Below are 27,691 nucleotides of genomic sequence, written 5' to 3'. Positions count from 1 at the left end.
AAATAGTTATCCATAGGCCCTTTGTCTAATTTCTCCTTCGACATCATGCTAACTTAAATTCGTAAGGATTCTGAAAGAATAGTAAAAAATAATTGAGATAGGTAATAATAACAAAACAACAGGCCATCAGCACTCAGCGCTCAAAACCTAAATTTAGGTAGATATAACAGGAGTTCACAAGAGGTACCTGTGTAAAGAGTGTCCCAAAGGTACCAGCGTCTAGTGCCCAGTCCAGTCTCCTCAGGCCTCTGAGGGCCTCAGAGGGCCCGCCCTTTGCCCGGGCTTTGCTTCGTGCTTTGCCCCGCGCACGTCCCGCTAGCGCGTCTGAGGCTGTCTATAAATAACGGGAGGGGGCGGGAAGAGGACCAGCTGCGGCGAGTCTAAGAACGCAGCGCCCGCTGGTCCTCGCAGTCCCGCAGGGGTGGTAGCGTCCCTCGACGACTCCTCTCCAAGTCAGGGAGTCCTGTGAGGTTGTTGCCTCGAGCGGCACCCGCGAAGCGGGGGCCACGAGGAGTGGGCAGCAGGTAACAAGAAATCCACTTGGGCAGAAAACAGCCTTTGACGGCAGCACAAGACGCACCCAGCCCTCGGTTCTTGTAATCCAAGCGGGAGGGGGCGGGAAGAGGACCAGCTGCGGTGAGTCTAAGAACGCAGCGCCCGCTGGTCCTCGCAGTCCCGCAGGGGTGGTAGCGTCCCTCGACAACTCCTCTCCAAGTCAGGGAGTCCTGTGAGGTTGTTGCCTCGAGCGGCACCCGCGAAGCGGGGGCTGTGAGGAGTGGGCAGCAGGTAACAGGAAATCCACTTGGGCAGAAAACAGCCTTTGACGGCAGCACGAGACGCACCCAGCCCGCGGTTCTCGTAATCCAGGCGGGAGGGGGCGGGAAGAGGACCAGCTGCGGCGAGTCTAAGAACACAGCGCCCGCTGGTCCTCGCAGTACCGCAGGGGTGGTAGCGTCCCTCGACGACTCCTCTCCAAGTTAGGGAGTCCTGTGAGGTTGTTGCCTCAAGCGGCACCCGCGAAGCGGGGGCCGCGAGGAGTGGGCAGCAGGTAACAGGAAATCCACTTGGGCAGAAAACAGCCTTTGACGGCAGCACTTTCAGTCAATAACCCCTTGGGCGCGGCCGCGATTCTGCGCCTGTGCGGCTGTTTTAATGAGTGGGCGGGTTCATGACGGCACCCAGCCATCATCAGCACACGCCCACCGTGACGCATGATGGACGGGGGCCGTCATCAGCATGGAAGGGGTTAATACCAGGCCCAGCACACACAGTCATTTGAAGTCGGCACCTAGAAACCTAAGATTGCAGAACATACACATGTAAACAATATATCGAGGTAAAGAATGGATAACATAAATAGCCTCCAAGTCTTGGTTTCCTCCACTTCTTCAACTTTTACTTCAGCCTACTGCCAAATCACAATATACATCATTTGTGGAATAAGCACTAGCAACCAAATTAAGCATTCATGGAGTTCAGATATTCGCAGTGAGTGCTAGCACACGTTTTCTTTAATCAGAAATAGTAGGGCATGGTGCAACATCTTAAGAGGATTTAACCACCATCTAACAAAGAAAAGTTATCATTTTATTTACTTAAAGTATTTCTATATTGTAGGCCTGGTCATCACAGGTCAGCGAAGCGCAGGTAAAAAAGCCTTCTCAGGTCAGGGGCGGCTCCTCCGTTATAGCAAGGAGCGTTGTTCCGCTGGAAAATAAAATGATAATAAAACCATTTAATTATGATTTTATTTTTCTTTCTTAATCCTACCATTGCCAACCGAGGTTAAGGCGGGGCCATCATGACGGAGCGTCACAGTAGGGAGGAGTGGTGGGCTCTTAAACGTGCACATGTCAGTTTGGCCGAACGTCTTAGGCCAGCCAGACATGCGCACTTTGGTTTCTCCAACCTAGCTGTGTGGTACAGCTGGGTTGGAGAACACCTGCAGGCTCTCTGTGCCTGAGTGAATGTCAAGTCAGTCCACTCAGGCCAATCACAGCTCTGCTTTCATGCTGATGAATAATATTACCAGCATGAGAGCAGTGCTGGGTTTACCCCCTGGGATCCTGTGCAGCGTGACCAGCGTCGGGGGAGGAGCACTGAGGTGGCGGCCGCAGGTGAAGGTAAGTATTTTAATTTAATTTTCCCTTACGCCCCATTTGCGTTGCCCCACTGCTTCCAGTTTAGAGCAGCTGCCACTGAGCGTTCTAGCACCATTACAAAAGATAGATTTGTACAAGGAAAAGTTTTCAAGTAGAGAAATTAATCAGGAAGGTGAAATATGAGCAAGTGTGTTTTTAAATCCTACTAGAAAGCAAGAAGGTACAGATTTGGCTAGATATAATCTGGTGTAGAGCACCACTACTTTACAGCTAGGCGGGACAAGGCCTACTTTGCTGGGGTTTTTCTGTTTTGCTGCTGGAAATTTCTAGAATGAGGTAATTTCTGCTTCTGCTTTTCATTGTCTGCTAGTGAATTGGAGTTTGTTCTTCAAATATGTGATTTGTCTTATGAGTAATGTTAGCTATTTTGAATTAAATTCGTGTTTCAAGTGCCAGCCAATGAAGATATTTTAGGATGGGGAAATATGGTCAGATTTCTTTGCTCCTGTAACCAGCCAGGGAACCACCTGTACAGTTTGAAGAGGTGCAGCAGCAAAACACCTGCCAGGACCGCATTTAGACAAGTGCCAACATTGCAGATCTGGGGCCAGATATAAAAAGCTTGTACGACTCCTAAACCAGTAACAAAATAGTTTGCAACTGCAAAAAAGTGAGTATGAAATGTATCAAAGTGGTTTTCGGTTGATTCATACAAACAGCAATGCTAACCAAATCTTACAGTCTTGCTATTTTGGTGACCGGAAATAGCGATTACCGAGTAATGATTCCCCAACAGTGTTTCTGAACTGATATGTAATAATGGTTCCAGGGGCGGCTCATCCATAATGGCGGAGGAGCTCGCCCCACTGGTCAGAGTCAGTCACAGAAAAATAAAATTATATTAAAACAATAATATCATTTTATTTTTCTGTGGCGGACTCTGGCTCACAGTGCGTGTGTGCGCGGCCGGGCCATGACATGCAGGAGTGGTGGGCACTTAGAAGTGTGCATGTAAGTTTGGCCAGCCGTTTTAGGCTGTCTAAACAGACATGCACACTTCTATTTCTCCAACCCGGTTGTGTTCACAGCTGGGTTGGAGAGAAATCGCAGGCTCCAAGGCAGTGTCTGAGCGGCAGACCAGGCTGCTCAGACCAATCCTGGCACTGCTCTCATTGCATGAGAGCAGCATGTGGATTGGGTGGGGAGCCTGTGCCTTTCCAGAAATTGCCAGGAGTTAAGCACCGAGGTGGCCATCAGCGTCTGGGCAGTGATAGGTAAGTTTTTTAAATATTATTATTTTTAACCTCAAAACCCTGCCCCACCTCTCCCCAAGCTCCCTCACTTTCGTTGTGCAGCGGCCGCCACTGAATGGTTTGCAATTTGCAAATGGCCTCATACATGGGTATTTGCATTCGCAAGTTAGCATCAAGTGGGAGCACATGGTAATCACGTGCAAACTATACCAGCGAGGAAACGTCATTTTTTCACAATGGCTTTTGTGTAGGCTCTTGCAAGTTGAATGAGGGTTTTTGCTCCACACTAGTAGTGGAGAAGACAAAGACAGGAACACGTTTTCAGAGTTAGAGTTACTTTATTCCAGGAGACTGAGGAGGGGATTAATAATAATTATAAGCAGAGCAACAATGTTATTTTGGATCTCAATGCTGAATTAGACCCCTGGTTGTCTAGGAGGGACACACAAAGAAGAGTGTCTCTTCCCACACAGATCCAGGTACTTTGCTGCCTTCTCCTTTTGGCATCAGGCTGATATCAGGATGTTTCCACTGCAGGAGGAGCTTCCCAGAGCTCACTTTCACAGTTTGTCCATCATTTCCTTGATGACATGCTAACATAATCAGACAAACTGCATTTCCCAACAAACACCACGATTTTCTTCGAACCAAATTCGATTTTCTTTAGAATTGTTCGTTTCCCCTAGGTAATAGGCTGTGTGGATGGCAGACATTTTAATTTGTCCACCAATTGCCACTGAGTATTTGCACGGCGACAAAAAAAAACATATATAAATTGCACCCAGTGCTGGCTGTTTAATAACAGAACATGTAGCAAATTGTCAGGGTCTACACATTATTCATACATTTTAAGGCACTTTCATCCATATAACCAACCGCCTTTCCAGAAGAGTCTTTCGCGATGACTTCTTACATGTGTTCTTTTATGATGCACTACTGTTAATCGAATAAAGATACATTGATTTATTGACTTTTTACTAGGTATTTATTTTAATGTTGATTTATTATGTTTAGATCTATATTTGCACTGATTCAAACTGTAACATGTTTGTTTTAGGTGGCAGTGTATATGCTCTCCATACTTGGATCATGACCCAATACCTGAATGCTACAACAAATACTCAAAGAAGAAAAAATGTTGCTCAAAGATGAACAAAGGCAGTAACTGAGCGGACTCTTGGACTTTGGAGGCATGATTTGTCTGCCTACATAAAAGTGGTGGTGCTCTTCAATAGTCCCCTAACGTGACATGCAAAATTGTAGCAACTTAAGCAGTGTTACATAACCATACATCTAGAAAGGGTCACCAAATACAGCCTGTTGAGACCTTTGATGAATAACAAGAGCTATCATCACTCAACCTGCTTAATGATGCTACGATGAACGCAGATGGAAGTGATCGCCTTACAGACATCCCAACAAACCTTTTCTAGGGCAAGTGCATTTATTATAATCTAGAATAATAAAAATTCATAGGCTAAATATATATGAGTAATTGTATTCCCATGTTTATTCACAGGAAAATGGTAGAAATAAAATGAACACAAATACATATCATTTTGTTCAAGTCTCTTTCTTAATTTGCTTGGAGGTGGTCTGTCAATTTTTGGCTGCGACATGTCCCCTTCTCTTTCAGCAGTTGGACTATGAGTACGCCTACGGTTTATCACATCAGATACAGGCAGACTACTGTGCCTTTAAGTCTCCTCACTTTCTGGAACAGGGGTTGCCTATTCAATAGAACATGTTTGCATAGTTGCAGCAATTCCAGTGATGATGTAACCTGCCCATAGCCTTTAGCAACATCCTTGCTACAGTCCTTTCTTATTGAATATGTGTGGTTCTTCTGCTAAGTACACCCACAGCAGTGGCCATTTTCTCAATATTTTTACTATAATTTTTCATTCTCAAAATTGCATGGCAATATGTTTTATTATATTGCAGAGTCTCCAATTGAATTGCCCTATGTGGTGATTTAATGGTGTCAGTTAAATTATCAGTGCTGCTAATAATAGAAGACATTCCTTCATCCATGTTTCTGCCAATCATATTTATAGCATGCAATTGTTTATTTTGGACATGCAACATAAATGTTTCTACCTGTTCAAATTCTTCTCTTGAGGGAGTAGCACCAAACACATTTTGTGCTACAGTAGATTGTACTCTAGGCTGGTTCTCAACCTCCCGCCCAGATCCCCTTCGGCCCCCAGTCTGCGATCTCTACACTGGCTTCCAGTCAGAAAGCGAATTCAATTTAAGATCCTCTGTCTAATACACGAAAACATGTACAGAATCGGCCCGGGATACTGGTCCAAAAAGCTAAGCTGGTACCAGTCTTGTAGGACCCTGAGATCCAGCAATAAATCATTACTCACACCTCTCAGAATCCGCACCACCAGAAGTGGGGGAAGGTCCTTTTCTTTTCTTTCCCCCGCATCTTGGAACAAACTGCCCATAAATCTGCGCACAATCACCGATCACAATTGCTGTCGCAAGAAGTTAAAGTCATGGCTGTTTGACAACTAATCAAGCAATCTTTCAGACGTGTTTGCAAGTGCCATGAGACTTCCGAGTGATATGTCCGCTGAACAAATGTCCCTGATTTGATTTGATTAAAATTGTATTAATCTTTGCCTTATAAGTCTTTAGATGTACAGATTTGTTCTAGACTCTTGGGCAGATGTGCATGTGAAGAAGATCTTGTTGTTCATCTTCTGGGAGGCACTCCTCTTTCACAAACTGTAGCAGGAGTTGTATTATCCGCTGGCAGAGGAATACCAATGATGGCACTACATTGATCCTCCCCTCACCCTGATTTTTTTCCCTTATGGCTCTCTGGTATGTGTGCTTCAATATCTCTAGCAAAAGGATGCACAAAAAATAGAAATTCTGTTTTAGGATTATGTCATATACTATTTTAAATTTAGAGGCAACAAATAGGGACCCCCTGTTAGGTTTGGAAAACTCCTAGGACAGGGCAATAATGCAATGTAACAAATTCCTAGGCAGTGATTAGGATACAATTAACATGCTGGCTGGTCAGACATTAAAGAAACGGGTGATAACCCTGGCTCCGTGCAAAACACAACACAAATTAAAACATGAATATTTCTTTTATTCTATTTATTTTTTTTAAAAAAGAGAGGTGAAAAGGGTTGAATATGATACATATTTGACACATATATCTTTGAAGTTAAAAAAGTGCATAACACATTTGGTACAGTGATTAGACCCTATGTAACGATGGGTATGGACTGTATCACAGAATAGATCAATACAATAAAAACATATTTTTTACATTTATGTAATACACCATTTATACAAGACAATTAATGTAATGTGGCTGAAAGCTGTAAGTAATCTCTCTGAGAGATTACTTACAGCTTTCAGCCACATTACATTAATTGTCTTGTAAAAAATATGTTTTCACCTCTCTTTTTAAAAAAAATAAAAAAAAATAAATAGAATAAAAGAAATATTAATGTCTGACCAGCCAGCATGTTAATTGTATCCTAATCACTGCCTAGGAATTTGTTACATTGCATATGCTATTTTAAAGACATACTTCTATATAAACGAAAGCTAAATGTATTTTTCATGACCTGTCTCATTACATTGTGGACCACATACATTCAGTATTCTATGTTACATTTCCATATACTTTTTCATTTATAAATTACTCGATATCAGCCACATACAGGCACAAGGAGACAGATTTGTATGTTTAATGCATGTTTGTACTTTGAAAGGCAACACATTTGTTATGGTAGTAATTAGTCGAACAAGACTTTTTTTTTATTAAGTATGCATGCTTTATAGTGTATTATTGGATTGGGTGGATTTCAGCTTCCTGAGTTGATGGAAGTTGTAGGAAGCCGAGCATTAATTGGTAGATGAGCATTGACGGCCAAAGGGGTAGTGGGTTTACATCATATGTGCTTGTTTAGATTGACAGGAAATCCTCACAACTATAAGGATGGAAAGCAACAGGCTGATGAGGATAAAGAGTGGAATCTGATAACAAAACCTCAGTTTTTTCGTGTCTGTTACTTTCTTGGTCACCTACAAGTGGGTACATAGACAAACGTAAATGATAGCAATTGAAATTTGAGTATTTAATACAATTAATGATGCGAGCTCACGATCCATCAATTGAGAAAAATTTATATTTGCCATGTTCCAACACAGATCCTTTCTCTTTGTGTTGATCAAAAAATATCTTGCATGGTAATATAAATGATAGTCATTGTAACTGTGTTTAATGAAAGTGCTGCAAAACTAGACAAACCCCCCTAAATGCCAAGATACTTATATACAGGAAATTAGGGTAGGTATTCTTAGAGTAATGTATTTAAGTTGTAGTGCATTCTGGTTGCTTGGTTGCTTGGTCCTTTGTATTGGTAAGACAAATTAAACAGAAACAAAATTAATGGAATAATTAGGGGGGGGGAATTGAAAAGAGGAGGGTATTTGATAATAATGGATAATAATGGACAAATAGAAAGCAATTAACCTATCCCATTACTAATGCATAACTAATTCCTTAAATGTTCTATTTAAAAAAAAATAATAATAATAATTGATATAGCGTGAACTTGACCCAAGGCATCAGGTATCAGAGCGCTTTACATGAGCACCAGTTTCGTTACAGAAGGACACATTCATTTATTTTTGTTAGGCACAGGGAGATTACGTGATTTTTCCGTAATCATAGGATGTTGAGTGTCGTTGCTGAGACTCAAACACGGTTCCCCAGCTTCGAGGTCAACCGCTCTAGCCATAAGGTTACATCCTCACCCGATTAATCAAAGAAATCAAATTAATCAAAGAAACTTCAGAGGCTACCATCCACGGAGAGAGGCTGGTTTATTAACCTGGTGTGGTGTCCTGACAGTGGTGCTGGAACTATTTTCAGAGTGGGTGTGCTGCCATCAATGTTCCATCACAAACGTCATAGGGATATTGAAAAATCCTAGGATGACACGAACAACAAATATAGTAAATGAGTCATGCCCATTCAGAAGGAGAGTGATAAGGGCGTAGTACGTAGCCAGTGGTGCATTTTGGTGCACAGTGTCACACGCATATTTGTTTTGACCAAATTACAATTTGCTTCCATCACACTTCAGAATTACAACAAAATGTGTTTTCTCTGTTCTTTCCTAACTGCAACTGCTGATACATTTTGAAATATCTGTACAGTTATTTTAGAGGTATTTAAAAGTTGTGCGTTAGGTAAAAACTGACATCCTACAGCCTTTCCTTCCACACACCCTGTACTCCAGAAAGATTGTCAAATTGCTCACTTTACAAATTCCTCTCGCTTTGCAGCCAGACAAAGACGAATAATCCCTAGTATCTGCGTTAAAATAATAAGCAGCAATGTGTCAAACGACATAGCCTGACATCTCACATTTATGTTTAAACACACAGTAAACGTGAAAAAATAAAAACAAAACATAAAGGCATCTTCATTGCTCATTTCCCTTCTGAACTCCATCATCATTATTTTGAGCACCCCCACTTCCAGTATGAAGCCATTTTCTGGAGATTTTTTGGGTGAAAATGTTGGGAGAGGAATGCTACTCAACCTCACGTGAAAATGAATCAAATTCAGTGTGGTCAGGTGCACGACTAGAAGCTCTCGTGCATGGGCATGCATTGGGCACGAACTTTGACCTGTTCATTCTAAGGTAGGGATTCAAGCATTTTATGGCTACTGAAAGTAAGATTAATTATAAGATTGGTCTACCTATATAACTTTAAGACTTCATAAGCCTCCATTGTGGTGGCCTAACGAAACTTGAGGGAGGGCCCCTGCAAAGTACACGGAGGGGGCTCCCTATGATCTGTAAACAGTAAGGAGCTCTGAGGCCAGGTGCCTGCCAAAAATGCACAGTCCTGGAGCGCCTGGAGCTCGGGTCTTCCCTGCAAAAGGGGCTGCGGGGGCTATTGCTACGCCACTGCTCCATTGTATATTTCAGAGAATAGAACAGAGACCAAGAAAACCAGCGAGCAGGATGGCCTCTACCAAAGTCCTGACTAGGTTTTCATAATTGGCTGCAACGTTCGCAGTAAAATACGCTGATATTAGGATTTTCAGATCATGTAGAGGCCCACTAAGAGAGTGCAAGTTGAGTCACAGAGAAGGCTATAAGATGGTATACCAAGATTTATAGGGACCTACTGTGAAAGCAGGTGATGTAGGTTCATTCCTAATCCAGAAAGTTGAGTTTCCCAGGAGGGGATCCACCACCTCTCATTTCTAGTATGGTAACCACCCTATCCACTTAAATATCCTGTGTAACTCTGTAGTTCCTCATAAGTCCTTCAAAGATCCACCTACTTTTTCAAAATATGCATCTACTGTGCAGCACATTGCCAGTCGCGCGCCACACTTTACCCATGCCACATGCCCTCGCCTTACAGAAGGATAAACCAATTAGCCGGTGCTAATGACTTCTCTGTATGTGTTGACTCATAATTAAAGTGAATGTTCTTTGCTGTATTTTTGATCTCCGTGACGGGGAAGAGCCAGATGTGGTAATGATAAAATCTTGATTAAAATATAATTGCATGTTTGATATTTTTACGTTCATTGAGTTTTTCTGATGTCTCCTGTATGTTCCGCCTACAGTTCGACAGTGAACAACACAACAAGGAAATTCCCCCCTCCATGAACACACTGCACTGTGAAGCACCGTCTGGCAGTTACCCTTGTGTTCTATTGCCAATTGAAAAGATATTTACAGCTTTTGCAAGCTGCTTGAATATCCAATTATTGCTCACATCAAATAAATGAATATGCTTCTCCAGTTTTTATATCCCTGGTAGGTTTCAAGTAGGAGTTTATAGAAACTGGAATTAATGAAAATGTCACCCTCTGAGTTGGTTGTCAATAATGTTTGTTCAGCATCATAGTTCTATAACATAGAATTATAGCCTGCTGCCAAGTACTGAGCCGGTTGTTAAAGGCCCTGTACCAAAGTTATAGCTGCCTGTGAATGTCTCTACCTTCACTTTATCCTGCCAGTGGCTGCTCCTTCGCTTTGTCGGAGGAGCATAGCCCCACTGCTTTTAAGCAGTGCGTAAAATGATAATAACTTTGCGTTATTATAATTTTATGTTTGTGCTGCTTTGCCGGTGGGTGGGTGGATGGAGCTGCTCTGCTTTCGGAGAAGGGCAGAGGAGGAGTGGTTTGCCCACTCCTAAGTGCGCATTGACTGTTCGGTCAGCCCTCTTGTGCTGCCCAAACCAGTCATGCGCACTTTCCCATGCAGCCTGCATTACAGCCTGTGTGGAGAACATGCCCAAGCCCCTATTCCCTAGTTGAGCGTTGAACCTGGACACTCAAACCCATGGATATGTGGAAACTTCTCAGGGGTGGGATCCTTCCTGATATTTACAATCAATCGAGGGGATGTCGCCCAAAGGACTTTACATGGTATAATATACAGTTCCCCTTGGACTTTATGCAGACTTCATTCAGATCTTCCCTGATGCTGATCGGACCCATTTTCAGACACTTTCCTTGATTCCGTCCTTCTTTGGAACATTGCTAGCTTAATGGACTTTGAGAGGGTTCATGCCCAAATGCTCTTTCGATTTTTGCTTAAGTGTGACCTAGGCTGACACTTATTCTTGACCCATAGAAGACACTTGACTGAGCTTCTGAGATGCTAATGCTTTCCTATTTTAATTTGTTTTGTCCTGACCTGATTTCCTTTATGGAATTCGCCTGATTGCTAGAACCATTTTTTCCCAAACCGTCCTATGGTTTCTGAATCCTAGGTTACTAGTGTGTAGGAGAGAGAATGGTAGTTTACTCAATGAGCATTAGATTTTAATGTTATTGTTCTGTATCACAGTTACAGATCTGCTTGTTTGTTTGATACTAATTTGCATTAATTTCTTTGGGCGTCTGGGAATCCCTGTTGTCATTTTTAGGTCTCGCCTACAACATTGCTTTAGCAATGCTTGTTTGGCAAGATTATAGTAAGGCTTTCAAAAGTGTACCCAAACTGCGGATTAGGTACAGTTCATGTAAGCCGGGCGCGTGCACATCACACACCATTTGAGAGCCTGTGCGCCTCGGCATCAAACTTCAAAGGAATCCGCTCCCCAGCCCCCCCGCATAAGACTTCAAAGGAATGCGCCCCCCGCCCCGCCACAGCAATGCCGAGAGCTTGTTAACCTAATTCCCACAAGCCCCCCATTCTCTTGTCCCCATCTTTCTTAATCAGTTTCCACTCTTACCTCGCTCCACTTCCTCCTTTGCCTTTCTTGCACTAATTTCTCTCTCCTTCGGTTCTTATTTCTTGTGTTGATAGTCTGCACTACAACTGTGTAAAAATAATAAATATAAACTGATATATAAAAAGCAAACTGTGAGCCCTCGCCACTAAATACGTACGGATTCGGCTTTACTACTTAAATTCCGACATTGCTTGATTGGTGAAATATTTGTAGGGTCCACTATGTTTATTATTAGTTCACCACTTCTGAATGCAGTGGTTGCCAAATAGTAAGGTTACCAAGCCACTTCCACCACCCTTCCTGTCTGTCTTTTTATGTCACTCTTGCATCCATGTTTTCATTCCTGCTTCTCCGTGTCGCTGTTTTCCTTTTTTTCTCTCGCCCTGTCTTTCTCCGTACTTTTTTCTCTTTTTCTATCCCTTTTCCTTTTGCTCTGGTTCAGAATGTGATGATGTAAAATGAATGCCGAGCCCTGATGACATGCAAGCACCAGTGCAAATTATGTACGGGCTACTTGTATGTACTCCAAAGAAATGTTGACTGCTGTTGTAGCCTATAACTTCTTTTCACAACCAGTCTTGGGTACCGATAAGGTTCAAGATCGGCATGACACCCATGTGGTTTCCTAGCAGGCCTGCCTCAGACCCAGGGGAGATTGCTTTAGGGTTATTTTAATCACAGGTAGATGTTGAAGGCTACACCTTGTTCAGCATTTCATAAGCTGGTTGCTTGTTGAGTGCTACAAATGTGTTTTTGTTTACCTGATAAAAAAAAATAGATGACTCCATTTTTAAAAATAAAAAAGATGTAGGTTAAATACAAGGTATTCTAAATGTGTTCTGAATTGCATCTCCTGGGATAAGTGGTTTACGCCGTGTAGCGTATTATTATATCGCACATAGACTATTTATGAACTGCTTTTCGAATGTTTTCCAAAGTGATTTTTAGTGACGACAGATTATGCACTCATTACATAAGATAACCTGCTGTTTTTGTGATTCACTTTTCTTAGGCAGTTGTCTAGGGCGAAAGCATGGCCTTTCTTGATTAAACCACTGGCTGTGTTCAGTACATGATGCTGCGTATGCTTGCTTAGAACTGAAAATACTAAACCTATTTATAAAACGTTTTTGCTTCTCGAAGTAAGTTGATGGTTCTTTTCCCACAGGGTGGACAAATGTAACTTCATGTTTTTGGGGGCTGCTAACTGGTATGAGAAGGTGTAACTGCACTCATAGGTTTCCCAGTCACATATATAATGCCCAGACTTTAAAATCCTAATCTTAATAGCTGACTGCAGGGCTAAAAAGAAATGTAATGGCACAATGTTTAGCATAGCTCTTTAAGAGCTGCGTAAATACGAACCCATCTTAAACTCCTTGTTCTCTAACAAGCTTGACGTCTTCTCTCTTTAACTCCGTATTGGATAGGACATACTTATTCACTTTACCTTGTAACTTTGAATGGAGCATTAAAAGATGTCTTTTTTGAGCGCTGGATTACCAAATGCTCTTTCCATCTGCACTGTAAAAACACACGGGGACAGCCCAGAAAGCAAGCACATTTTCACGCTACAGGAGATCTAAAGATAAGCTACTGTGTATCAGGCGTCCCTTGTTTTAAAGCTCCTTTGAGTGTGTTTTTGTGTGTAGAACTCCAGGCTGTTGGGGCTCGCTCAAGCCAGGGGCCTAACGCAGGCCCCAGCAGGGGGCTTAATTTGAGACAGTGTTTGCCAGAACGCATATGGGCAAATGCAATTAAAAACTAAAAGTTGCTACACACCAAGTCTTTAATGTAAGGTTGAGTGGCTGTGGGTGAAAGTAGTCACTAGTGCTGTGGAATGAGCGCTCACTTCATCACCCCTCTAACATATTCATTTCAGAGAGTGATTAAGAGTCAAAATGCGCAAATTTATTGTTGGTTCTCTGCAGTGCCATCTTGCACACTCCCCTGGCTGTAACATCAACTGGACCTGGCTCATCCCCCTTTATTTAACTTGTGTACCTTGATAACGTCTCATTCACTCCTCTTCAACACCTTCAAGCATATCAATGGAGACTCGCTTCTCGCCGGGCCCTTGTTCACCTCAAAAGCGTTTCACTGATTCTATTTATTGACTCATACGTTTCACTTGAAGCATTCAACATCACTACGCCGCACTTTTAGGCACACTACCTCACTACATTTTAGACTACCTTTCCCATCAGCCTGCCCTTTCTGCAACCACTGCAGCGTGGGTTTCCTCTCTAACCAGTGCTTTTCATTCCCCTCTTCCTCCACCCCACGGGGTCTCCTCCTGGCCTTCTTTGTTGTCAGCTTGCCCTACTTGTGCCCTCTGCTTCCTATCTCCCCTCTACACCATGGACCCCTTTCTATACCCCTTCTTTCCTTAGCATGCACTCCCTGTCTCCACGCCATGAGACACCCTCTGTTCCTCTTTCCCCTCAGCCTGTCTCTTTCTTTCAAAACAGTTCCTCTCCGGTCCTCCTCTTCACTCTGCCTCTCCTCTCTCCCGCCAACCCGTGTATTACAACTCCTTTCACTGTTGTTTCTGTGTGCACTACACAAAGCTGTTGGGGCTCGCTCAACACAGGGGCGTAATGTAGGCCCATGCAGGGGGCTTAATTTAAGCCGGTGTCTCCAGGGACGCACACAGGCAAATTCTAATTAAACCTGATCGTTTGCAGAAATTATATAAAAGTGCAATATTAAAAGAACACGGAGCATCCTGGCTGTAATTTCTGACAAGGCACAACTTGTTTGAAGTGCCGCAGAACCGGTTTCTAAACCCAAACAATCCTTGACAACAACTGAGGGAGCAACCGGCAGCTCTGTTGTGTAAACACAACTATTGTTGCGTGAAGGGGCCAGTCCACTCTGAACATTGGGCACCACCACATCCACTACCACCGCATCCACCACCACCGCGTCCACCATGTCCACCACCACCACCATGTCCACCACCACATCCACCACCACCTCCACCACCACCTCCACCACCACCACCACGTCCACCACCACCACGTCCACAATCATCACCTCCTCCACCACCAGCACCACCACCTCCACCACCACCACATCCACCACATCCACCACCACTACATCCACCACCACTAAGTCCACCACCACCATGTCCACCACCATCACGTCCATCACCACCACCACCACACCCACCTCCACCACCACCATGTCCACCACCCACCACCACCATGTCCACCACCACTACCACCACCACCACATCCACCACCACCACATCCACCACCACCACGTCCACGATCACATCCACCACGACCACATCCACCACCACTACGTCCACCACCACCATGTCCACCACGTCTACCACCACCACGTCCACCATTACCACATCCACCACCACCACGTCCACCACCACCACGTCCACCACCACCACCATGTCCACAACCAACACCACCACATCCACCACCACCACCACACCCACCTCCACCACCACCACGTCCACCACGTCCACAATCACCACCTCCACCACCACCACCACCACCACCACACCTCCACCACCACCACATCTACCATATCCACCACCACATCCACCAACCCTACGCCCACCACCACCATGTCCACCACCACCACGTCCACCACCACACCAACCTCCACCACCTCTACCACCATGTCCACCACCCACCACCACCATGTCCACCACCACTACCACCACCACATCCACCACCACATCCACCACCAGCACGTCTATGACCACCACCACCACGTCCACATCCACCACCACTACATCCACCACCACCATGTCCACCACCACCACACCCATCTCCACCACCACCACCATGTCCACCACCACCACCAACACCACCACATCCAGCACCCCCACATCCACCATCACCACATCCACCACCACCATGTCCTCCACCACCACCACGTCCACCACCACCACACCAACCACCACCAGCACCACGTCCATCACCACCGCCACGTCCACCACCACCACACCATCACCACGTCCACCACCACCACCATGTCCACGTCCACCACCACGGCCACCATCACGTCCACCACGAGGCCACCTCACTCTATCTATCTATCGCCCTCACTCTATCTATCGCCCTCACTCTATCTATCTGTCGCCCTCACTCTATCTATCTGTCACCCTCACTCTATCTATCTATCGCCCTCACTCTATCTATCTATCACCCTCACTCTATCTATCTATCGCCCTCACTCTATCTACCCATCTATCGCCCTCACTCTATCTATCTATCGCCCTCACTCTATCTATCCATCTATCGCCCTCACTTTATCCATCTATCGCCCTCACTCTATCCATCTATCGCCCTCACTCTATCTATCTATCGCCCTCACTCTATCTATCTATCGCCCTCACTCTATCGCCCTCACTCTATCTATCTATCGCCCTCACTCTATCGCCCTCACTCTATCTATCACCCTCACTCTATTTATCTATCGCCCTCACTCTATCTATTTATCGCCCTCACTCTATCTATCTATCGCCCTCACTCTATCTATCACCCTCACTCTATCTATCTATCGCACTCACTCTATCTATCGCCATCACTCTATCTGTCTATCTATCGCCCTCACTCTATCTATCTATCTATCTATCTATCTATCTGTCGCCCTCCCTTTATCTATCTATCGCCCTCTCTCTATCTATCTATCGCCCTCCCTCTATTTATCGCCCTCCCTCAATCTCAATATCGCCCTCCCTCCCTCTATCTATCTATTGCCCTCACTCTAGCTATCTATCGCACTCACTCTATCGCATCACCACAGCATCACTCAGCACCACCACAGCATCACTCAGGGGCACCACAACATCACTATGCGCTACCACAGCATCACTGAACGCCACAGCATCACTCGTCACCACCACAACATCACTCAGCGCCACCACAGCATCAATATGTGCAACCATTCAGCAACAACTGGTTCAAATATGTTCTCTCAATGTTTCGTCACAATAAAATACACTGAACATAATCTTCACAAAAGTTATTTACAAAAGTTTAAGCTATTGCCATTATAAATTACAATAGCTTTTATTTAAGTATTAATTATTTAAAAAAATAAAAGCCATTTTTATTTGTAATATCAATACATCTAAGTCACGTAAATACAACACATATTGCATTACAAATGCTATAGGTGTCACATTTGCAAAAGTTATAACTATTGGCATTGTGAATGACAAAGCTATTAATTTCGCTATTTTCAAAACCAACACATAAATAAAAAATTTGTCATTTACAATACCAATAGCTCAAACTTTCCTAATACGAGACCTATTGCATTGCAAATGCTTGTTTATCTTTACAGCATGATTCTGAGATTTGCTTATTTGAATTTGATTATTAACCTTAGAACTTGGCTACCAATTCCTGGTCCCCATTGTGTAGCCAAAGGGGTTGCACTGTTAATTGAAATCTGATTGACTGTTGATGCTAACTCCAACCACCACTCGGACAAACGAAAAAGGTCCATCGGAGGACCAAAAGAAAGCAAGTAGGCCCAGAAAATGCTGGATCACTATTGAAGGCCCTGATTAAGATATATGGTACTCTGGATGTTTAGATGCAAGTTTCTAAATATATTGTGGTCCTAGGACATATTATCTAGCACATATAGCATAATTAGCTTGATCAGCAAATTAGTAATGGAGTATGACACTGGGAAATTGACAAACTATTTTATATATAATTGATTCCTAAATGAGTGCCATAGCATAACGCTTCTTGTATTAATCCTAGCATTTTTATGCTTGCACTGCGGCTAATTTGTTAAGACCGGTTGTGGGTCAAGTTTTAATTATGCCCATCTGGTCAGGTGCATTCTGGAACTTTTGCCTTTTAACAAAAAGCTGTCCCTGAATTTTTCCAGAGGCCGGAATAATTGTAACTATCCTCAAGACTCATCCCTGCAGGAATTTGTGTTTCCCCACTGTCACCCGAGTGGCAGTGGGAAACACAAAGGCAGACGCCTGTCCCTGGGACGTTCGGTAGCAGAGAAAAGAGAAGAAGTACACATTGTCAATAAAAAGTAGTGGCCCTAAGCAACAGCAGAAAAGTCACAACCTAGGTCCGTATGGCTCGGCCAGCTGCTTCATGACCGAGCTTCGCCGGCCATACGGACCTAGGTTAAGAGGTATCTTCCACGCGCGATCGAGATCACAATACGATTACGCAGGTCCCATTCAAGCTGCCTGGGAAGACCTCCAACAGCGACTGAGGGGCGTACATCGATACAGGAACTCCTCCTGTTCCAGATCCTGACCCCCAAGGTTGTATTTACTTAACCCTGTAGCCCACTATGGGCTCCTTTCTAAGTTTATGAGCACTTTTTTGGTCCTGATGAATTGCCGTGATGGCATGAAACATGTCGACGAGATCACTTATGAGGGTTGAACGGGCTTCCCACACATAGTTTGGTTGAAACCCCATACCCCTCTGAATTTTAACAAAGTAGGTAGCTACAGGAATAAAATACCCAGAGTAGACTACACTAACTTTTTTTTGGAATCACCACACATCACGCTCACTACTTCACTATTAGGGCCCCTCACACCCACCCAAACATCGGCTTTGGAATAAAAGATCTCCAACAAAGTGTAGCACTATGTGCTACCCGTCAGGCATTGCAGCGCCGGCTTGACGCAGGAGCAGGAAGCCGATGATGACACGAAGCAATCGGTTGGTAGTGTGACAGTAGCCGCAGAACCAACATGTTGTGTGAGGTTTCCTTAATTCCGACAAGGGACACCCGCCCCTGTTTTTCACATCCAACCACTTTTTCAGATAGAGGAAGATAGTCCACTCTACATAATGTGTATGTTACCCCCAGGGGAACTTTGTGCAATTGGTTGAAATATAGTTTATTGGGACGTGCACACTGGACCCCTAGAAATATTGTCCCCCTCCTGTCCCTCCTTGTTGTTATCTAACTTGGCCCTCCACACACCCTCACTCCGCAGTGGTGAGAGTGGGGAGCAACAGGGACCGGGTGGGCAAAGCAATGGAGAGTCAGTGGTGGACGAATAAAGCAGCACACACGTCACAGCAACGCTGGGAAGGGGGAAGCGCACAAGTGAGAAAGCAGCATGGATCATGGCGGGGGAGTTTGGCAGGAGGAGAAGCACACAAGAAAGAGCTTGCAACACAAAGGAGACAGCAACACGGAGCGTGGGGCATAGATATTTGATGAGGGGAGAAGAAGCACACAAGGGAGAGAGATGGAAAACACATGCGCTCTCATGTTGTACCTATGCAGAAAGGAAAAAGTAGTTCCCCAAAAATGAGCAGTTTAAGGTTACAAGTTAAAGGATGGTAAAGAGGATATGCTTCAGGGGAGGGACACGCACAAGATAGAACAAGATGGGCAAGGTAAGCCATTGAATAAGAAGCAAGCATATAAGGGTGACAATAAAGCCAACCAAAGGTAATGTGCTACTGAATATCAACCCCAGAATATCATGGTACCCGAATATCAAGGACAGAATATCAAGGGGCAAAATATTAAAGGGTACATACATACAGGGACGTATAGATTTGCTATTGCCAACTCCACATCTATGTGCCTTGAAGATATATACATATATCGCCAGGGTACCTATAGGTGGAGTTGGGTATAGAAAATCTAAACTTACTTACCTGTTGATATTTAATTTTACATATTTTGTCATCAATATTGTGTCCCCTAGATATTCTGGTGTCGATATTCATACCACACCATAGTAAGCGATGGCAGGGGCCCTAAGCCCACAAAAAGTTCTTGGTTAGCACACCTTAGGACTTTTCCAACCAGACAGCATGAGCTGTCTGGTAGGCAAGACCTACAAATGAGCAAAGTTGTCAAGCAGCTGCCTTCAAAAATGATTTCTAAAGCAGGAATTTGCATCAGTATGGCTAAAAGCATGGTGTACTAGATATCCTAAGGACTGCCTAGTCAGTATGTCTCAAGTGTGAACGTTTTCAGTTGACCCAAAAGAGGAAAATGGCTGCTTTCGTCATAAGGGTTCAACATCAATTCAGATAGTGTCCATTTTAGATGGTATGGGCTGAATTGCTAAAAAACTGTAACTAAACTCACAGCATCCAAAAATATGTTCTGGGATAGAATTGGGAGTATAACGTCATGAGCCACTGAAATTATGACATTTTTCAAAGCAGTGCAAGAAGAACGTGGAAGAAAGATTTGCCCTTCAATGAATGGAATATTCATTTATTTTGTATAAAAATGCATGTAATTATATATAATCATTCAAACGTCGCAAAAAGTTCAAATTCTCAAACGGCAAAGCATATTTTTCCAATAGAGCTTGTTAATAGAATTCAGTTTTACGAACGGCTCTAGAAAGTCTTGACAAAGAAAATTGATACGGAGGGACTTGTCTCAAGTCATTACAATAAGGATCACACAGTTTTCTGTGCGCTACTGGCAAATCATCTAAAATTTGGAAATGCCTATACTTGTATGTATACTACATGCAGTAAGCAAACACTGCCATAAGCACAATGTATAGGGAACAGTTTTTAAAATGGGGTTTCTAAGTCTAAATTATCTAAGAGATTCACAAAATTACAGATGAATCTACATGTAAAGTGATAACATTTCCCTGGATCGGATGGGACCTCTTTGCATTCACTCCTTTGCTTAAAAGGGTTCTTTCGCGCTTCCCTGAATGGTAGTGTTATAGCGCATGTGTCTACAGTCGTCCCAGAATATGATCTGCTCCTGTTCAAATTAACAAGGCAACTGGTGGACAATGATTTAGGATATATTTATTAAACCACCAGGAAAATGTAATTACAGATATCGATTAATTGATCACTCATGTATGTACCTTGCATACAAATTAGTCGATCGAGATCCTGCCCTGCCAGGAGGCATTGGGTAGGTTCTCAATGGCAATCACGCAAGGTGCGTTGATGTCCTGCACACAATTCGATTGGTTGAACAAGTTTGCAGTGGATTTACAGTTTCACGTTAGGCTACATGGGCAGGGTATCATCCCCAATCCCATGGTGTGGTGTCAAGTTCAGCATGCTTCAGTAGATAATACAAAAATGCCATTGACAAGTGGTCCGCAAACTCATCGATCATATTCCGCTGCTTTAATGTCAGAGTGCATGCTTAGTGGACCGAATATCTCAGGCCGCAATGACCTCATTTTGGACACAGTGAGCCGAGAGACAAAAGAGGGCGTATCAAAAACTGCCGCAAGTGACCACGACCTCCACGACTTCTACAGACCCTGTGTAGAGACTTCTTACAGAAGGATTCCATGGTGTCATACAGACACATCAGAAGTGGCAGGATCAACAAGGGAGCAGTGGGTGAGGTGGCATGTGCAGGCCCGAAATGACAGGCTTGAATTCCAAACAGGCACGCAGATGGTGCGGTGTGATCTGCTACAGCAATGTTTGCATGCCTAGCATCATTAATACTTTTCAGAAGGTATGGCCACATACAGTGCTTAACTTGTAAAAAAAAATTAAATGCCAGGGCTCTCGTCGGGCGGTCACTGCACCTTGCACCACACATTGCACCTGCCATGTTGCCAATGATAATAACAACACAACAACTAACCATCACACTCCTGCAAGTGTGACAATTCGGACTTTTTCAGGCCCCCAAAGCTATAAGAATGGCTTGAGTGGCAGCTAATAATCATTTTTAATGTATAATGAATTAATAATTACCTGTTGCTGTGATAATCTAATATTTAGCCAGACAGTGCTACCTTACGGCAGACTGTCACAAGCGGAACCCACCGGCTCAAATTAAGCACTGGCCACACACCACTTCTAAAATTTGCAACATTTACACATCACGCTGTAATGCTTATGATATTTTGGGGGGGCGAATGTTCTATCCATACACATGACTATAATAAACCTATTTAAAATTTGAAAGGGTGGTGCTGGTATTATTGTCACACTTCACAATACTACAGCACTCACTAAACTCAAGCCTTTGCATGGCTTATATGGAAGGATACACTGGAGATCTGCTTACCCATAAGATGAAAATAACACTTTTAAATATGCTCTTAAAAACACACGTTCTTAAACATGGAGCAGCCTTACAACAGATGAACACAAAGGAGGGAACTAATTGTTGTTCCATGGCTTCAATGATCACACCCTTATTATTGTTTTAATGAATTGTATTTTAATTTTTAAACTATCCATCAGAAAAATTCACTCACATGGCGTATGTCCTTAATCCTTTTTTTTGATGTGTTGAAATTTTTTATTGAGTTTTACAATATAATACATGTTGAAAACAAAAATAGGAAGGCAGCCATAAATTGTTAATAAATACTTAAAAAATACAATAAGTATAAAAGATAACAATGAATACATAGTACTTGTTGGTGGATACAAGAGAATAAATATGGAATATATTAATAGGCATATTATAAATCTTAATCCTTTTTTAAGCAATGTACTTACAGTCGGTACACATAAGTTCATTGGCACTTCACGTCTACCATGCTTCAATATAATTACATCACTTCTTGTACTACTACATGTAGGACATCGAGAATTCGAAATATATGCTTCCTTCCCACACCTTGTACCTCTACCATTTTTCATGAGAAAGAGTTTGTGATTTTCAATTGCATATACTCTTCATATGGCTCCCAAAAGTCCCTTGGTCTTGCTTTGGGGTGTATGAGACTATTGTAATCATCAATTATCATAGTGCAAAATGTAATATCCTTCAGCCATACTCCAATTGTGGGAGCTGTAAGGCTCACCCAGCATTCCACCACTTGTCTCTTGGCCAGCGGTAGGGCCATAGATGTAAGCCTCCGTATGCCAACTGGTCTACCAGCCGCAAATCCCAATAGAACTATCTCTGGCATAGGGACTATCTCGACTTCCAACATTTCGTTTATTATACTAACAACTTTCCCTCAATATGTAGCCATTGTGTTGCAGCTCCATGTCAAGAGCAATGAAGCTGCATTTATCACCTTACACGTCTTTGATTTTATTACACTTCCTGGCAAAAATCGAGAAATTTGGTTAGAAGTATAGTTCAACTGGGGTCAAAACTTAAAATGTAGAAGCTCATGTCTATATATTTCAGGGGCATGGTTTTTACCTCTGCACAGTAGTACTGCCAAAAATGATCAATGATTCCTCTCCCAAGTTCACGTTGCCATTCTCGGTTAGCAACACGAAGTGGGAAAGCCCTTGTGTATAAGACCTCCTTATGTAGGTATTGAATCGGTTCGGCTCTGTCCTCCTTTGAATCATTTTAGTCAAAACCTCTTGCTCCATTGGAGGGTTAAGGAACTCTGAGTGTACCAGTTTGGCCTCATGCCGTATTTGGTGACACATCAATATCGCCAATGCATTGTCTCCTCTGTTTTTAAATATTTGTACGCTATGTTATGTTATGTTAAAAGTATTTATAAAGCGCACATACACCAACCGGTTTCTTGGTGCTGGTAATGAAGGATCTCTCTGGGAATAGGTCATCCAGCAGTTCAATATGTAATTTCTTCAGGGTTTTTAATGCAGATTGCTCCAACATTGCAGATAGAAAATGATTATTCTCTATCGGTAAAAGGGGGAATACTTTCTATCCACCCCTAAATGAAACGCTATTTTCCACCTTGTCCAGCTGGTAGTTGCTATCACATCCACCTCACTTGGCCTTCGAGCGAGTCTGGCTTGACTAATGCATCTTCCACTTTGACCTGTGTAAGTATGAGGCCCTATTGCAATGTTCCACAGCAGTGTAGTAGTGTCAGAGGATCAGGCAAAGCATACCACATGCATACTGCAAGATAAAACCACGACTTTGAATAACAATATTGAAGAGGTTTACTTACATCTTGCTATGGTCATCAGCTGGTGAGAGAGTTGGGGAAGACCCTCATGGGGATACAGATGATAGTTCACCTAGTAGAGAAATAAATATGCCCGTTAAAAAAGTAACCAGAATATTGAAACTCACAAACATGTCTGCATACAAACATACACCTTCACCATGCTGTGCTCTGCCACTATTGATGCCCAGTCTGCTATGGCCTAGCCGATAACGTATGGCATTTCCCAAAACCTATAACCCCAATGACAATGTGTATGATGGATACAACAAAATATAGCACTGCGTGGGCACTGAGAAAGCAAGTTATCACCTCCCTTACACACTGCCCCCACTAAAGATGTATGAGTCAATATATGCATGTTGTGTCACTGATGCAAACTGATAATAAAGATCCAAATGGAGCCGGATGAATTTCATCCAGAGATTCCAGCTGCTAAAAGCCTCGGAGCGGAATATCAGGGAGGAAGGAGCTAGGGGGGTCAGGATCAGACCTACAAAATCCTTGAGTATTGCCTCATTACTAATGGTATCCTCGGGGTCCCAACTGTAATACCCTTTAATCCGCCACCAGAGTTACTGATACCACCGGTATTGGGGACCCCAGTGGTGGCCGGTGCAGGTAAGAGTGGAGGGGTGGGGGGAGAAGTCGACAGACGACGGAATAGGCAAAATAAAAAAATTAATTAAATAAAACCACTTACCTTGCTCTCGCCACATCACCAGGTCCATGATGCGGCAAGCGCAAGGTAAGTGGTTTTGTTTATTTATTTTATTTTATTTTCCCTATTCCGTCGTCTGTCGACTTCCCCCTTCTGCCCTGGGCCACCACCCTTACCTGCACCTCCTGCCACTTGGTGACTCTGGGTCTGTTACTAACTTGTACACGCCTAATAAAGCAAATGATGCTTTATGGCAGCATACAATCATATTTCTCCCAGTAGAACAGTCTGATGTTGGGTAGGTTTTCTATGCAGATTGCGTCGAATCAAAACTGCTAGCTTATGAATGCACATAAACATGAATATTGGCCCAACACACTCAGTGTACAAGCAGCAATTTCAAAGATCTAACTAAGATTTAGATGTTGTTTTGCTCTTTGTGCTACAAAATAAATCTCTAGCAGAACAAATGAAGAGTTGTTGCAGGCTGCAGGAGAAAGCAATCTGCAAATCTCATCCTGATCAGTTTGGAATCTCAAACCTTGTAGCATCAGCAATAGATAACTATCATTAGAAAATTTTGCAATATTTTACTCCAGAGGTAAGACATGAACTAAAAAAACCTCCAGTAGCACTGCTGGTATGGTGAAATAGAATAGGTGGTTAAAAAAGGGCAACTGGAGTCATAAGGATGTAATCATGCGGGCTAATCAGACCCATTGCATCAGTGGTCACCATCTCAAGGGCTGCTTTTCGCTCTCAGCATGCGGGGCTGTTGATGTCTATAAGAAGGCTTATCATGGTCCTTGGGTCCAAACCACGGTCTGACTGAGATGGCGTGACTCTACTTTGAAACAGGCAGAGACGGCTGCCCACTTGGATTCCCACAATTGTCTGTTTACACATTGGGGGCTCTGTCTGGATACTACCCTTTACCAAACGCTTATGCATTGAGAACTGAACTTATCAAGTTGATGACTTCCGTGTTGCATACTACTGATCGTATACACACTTAGCCTTGAACAAGTCTGGGTGGATGAAACATGTGTCGGCTGCTTCTTGTTGGAGCATAACATGTACAGAACCTGTCTATGAATTAAAAAGAAGAATTTATCATCATCTATGCCTACATTGGACTTTCTTATCAAGGACCATAGAGAACCTGCAGTGTGTATGCTTCGGTGCCATTGCTTGTGTGTCTCAAGGGCCTATGTTGGGAACCCACTGGTGGTAGCACATTTTTATGGGCATTGGGGCACTGCACTTCCTTTTTTGTGCTACCTTTTGTAGGTATATACTGACATTACACAGCCACATATTTTTTAAAAAGCCAATACCAGTACCCTCACTTTGAGCAAAGGTCAAATAGTGTGAATGAGCAGCAGTCTGATGCTTCCGACTCCACCTGTCCAATTTTGTGGGCTGATGATATCACATCCCTCACAGCCCTAGACTGCTATCCTGAAGCACCATCTCTTTGGTGATGTGTTGCAGACCATACTTAAATACGGTTTTGGGATCTCCAAGCTTTAGCCCTGCAGTGCCTGAGACTGAATGTCAATCCCCAGGGAGGCATGCCTCACCCCACCCCAGCCCATCCTTTCCCAACTCATCTCAGGCTGGGGTGGAATCAATAACCTTCATTGATTCCACACATTGGGAAAGGATAAGGTTAATGAAACAGCGCCACTGCAGGAAACGCAAGCCAGTGCAAAGCACCAGTACGTGTTGGGACTGGACTCAGAAGCCCAGATTTACAAAACCTACACACAACGCAGCGCAGCCCCTAAAAATGCTGCGCTGCACTGCATTGTGTGACAGGGTGAGACCAGGAAAGCACAAAATCCACAGAGATATGCACTCTCCTCCTCTCCCTAGCGCCGGCACACAATCAGGGTGCTGAGCGCAACACACACACCTTTACTCCATAGTGCAGTCTAGCACACATGGAAATTTTGAAGCGTTATTTGAAATAAAAGCATTTCTCCTTTTTAATGCCTGCTTCTAAGCTGTGTTATTTTTTGGTGCAAAACCCCGTCTGTTGCTATATAGGGTTTTATGTCAAAAAGCATGGGTATGCCCATGTAACACCCATGTAACGCCCTTTGATGGTAGGTAACACAGAACAGCGCTTTGCTGTGGTTTGCTTTACTTTTGCTTATAAATCTACACAATACCAATTTGCATCGGTTTGTAAATCCTGAAAGGGATTTTGCGTTGGCTCTGCAGTGCAAATCCTTTGTAAATCTGGCCCAGAGAGTTGCAGATGCTGGCTCCAGCCTGGCGACAGTGCTGAGCACCTGGCTAACCTTACAGATAATGGAGAGAGTCAGCCATCAGAGAGAGCCGCAGACTCAGTGAGTCAAAACTGCCATTGTCAGGTTTCTTGTTGTGTATTCCTTGTACATTTCCCTACTTTCAAAAATGAAAAAAATACAATGGAAATGACAGAGTTGTTCTGAGATTACCCGGGGCGGCCTCGGAGCAATCCTGTCATTTTCACTGCACTTTCAGTTCTGTTTTGGCATATTAAAAAGTTGAGTTGCCGCTGAAGATATTTGTCCTGGACATTTCTGGGAAGAAAGTGACATTGTAGAATCTCTCGGACTCAGAACATTATCTGCTGCCCGTGCTTGGTATGGGGACTTCAGTGCCCCTTATGCCCTCAGTATGACTTGCAGTGCTGTGAATCAGCTGTAATCATTTTGCTAATCTGTGTTCAGCATGTTAGCATGGCATGGGGGGCTTCGTCCAGTACTGAGGAGACCAGTGGGAGTGTGTGGTACTGACCCAGGGTGGCACCATCTGTATTTGTCTACGGGCATCGATGGAAGGGGACCGCAAGCTGGTGAATAATGCATTTATCACTTAGTGGCGTTCTTCTCTGCATATATTATTTTCATGCATTGTAGTCTGCGGGTTTTTCTTAGCTTGCTTTGTTTAACCAAGTCTTATCCCTATTCTGCTTCCTTGGGTGAGGTGATGTGTCCCAGCAGTGAGGTCTGGGCTTCAGGCGTTACGTTACAGCCCTAGCACGCCGGTTCCATCATGTCATATTTTAATCCTTTCTTGTCAGCTCTGTGATTCGGGTTCTCTTTTAAAGTGCTCTAATGCCCTTGGGCCGAGTCACGCTACACAAAGCTACAAGGAAGGTATTAGGGCATTCTTATTTTTTGCTACAGTTTTTTATTTCCCTGTCTGTTACTATTTGGATGAGTTGAGTATGGTGTTTTAAAGTTACTTTGCTGTTTCTTTTTTCAGGCACCCCTGGCTTGTGGTAAATTTCCCTTGTAAAGTGAAGTTGCCAATGCTTCACATTGCTATGCATTATCTTAATATATGTGTTAATTGTGGGTCTATTGGGTCACTTTTTGGCAGTAGGGCTTGTGGGCATCCTACATCTTCCGGTGTTACAGCAGAGACCTCTTCTAAGCTCTAGGTAGGTGAAGGTATTTCATGTTAGCATTGGTGGTGGGCAAAGAATTACGTTCTGCCAACGTAGTTTGTGGAGTTCCAAAAAAGTATGTGACAAGGAGCCGTGTTTTTTCTCGCACCCGGCTCGCCAATGGTAAGT

At 43.5% G+C, this 27,691-nt stretch overlaps 1 protein-coding gene across 2 annotated transcripts in view; it reads right to left on the bottom strand.

Moving 5' to 3' along the window:
* SCML4 (Scm polycomb group protein like 4) overlaps window positions 1–27,691 on the bottom strand; it is a 571,844-nt gene that overhangs the window by 338,928 nt on the left and 205,225 nt on the right. For both annotated transcript variants that reach the window (XM_078648414.1, XM_078648415.1), the window contains exon 2: window positions 23,460–23,529. In XM_078648414.1, the coding sequence (XP_078504540.1) occupies window positions 23,460–23,475 (16 nt within the window). In that variant the 5' untranslated portion in view covers window positions 23,476–23,529. The remainder of the gene's footprint in view (window positions 1–23,459; window positions 23,530–27,691) is intronic.

Source organism: Lissotriton helveticus, chromosome 6 (assembly GCF_964261635.1).
Source record: "Lissotriton helveticus chromosome 6, aLisHel1.1, whole genome shotgun sequence".
NCBI lineage: Eukaryota > Metazoa > Chordata > Amphibia > Caudata > Salamandridae > Lissotriton > Lissotriton helveticus.
Note: the sequence above shows the minus strand (reverse complement) of the source record. Positions and strands in the feature narration are given on the sequence as shown.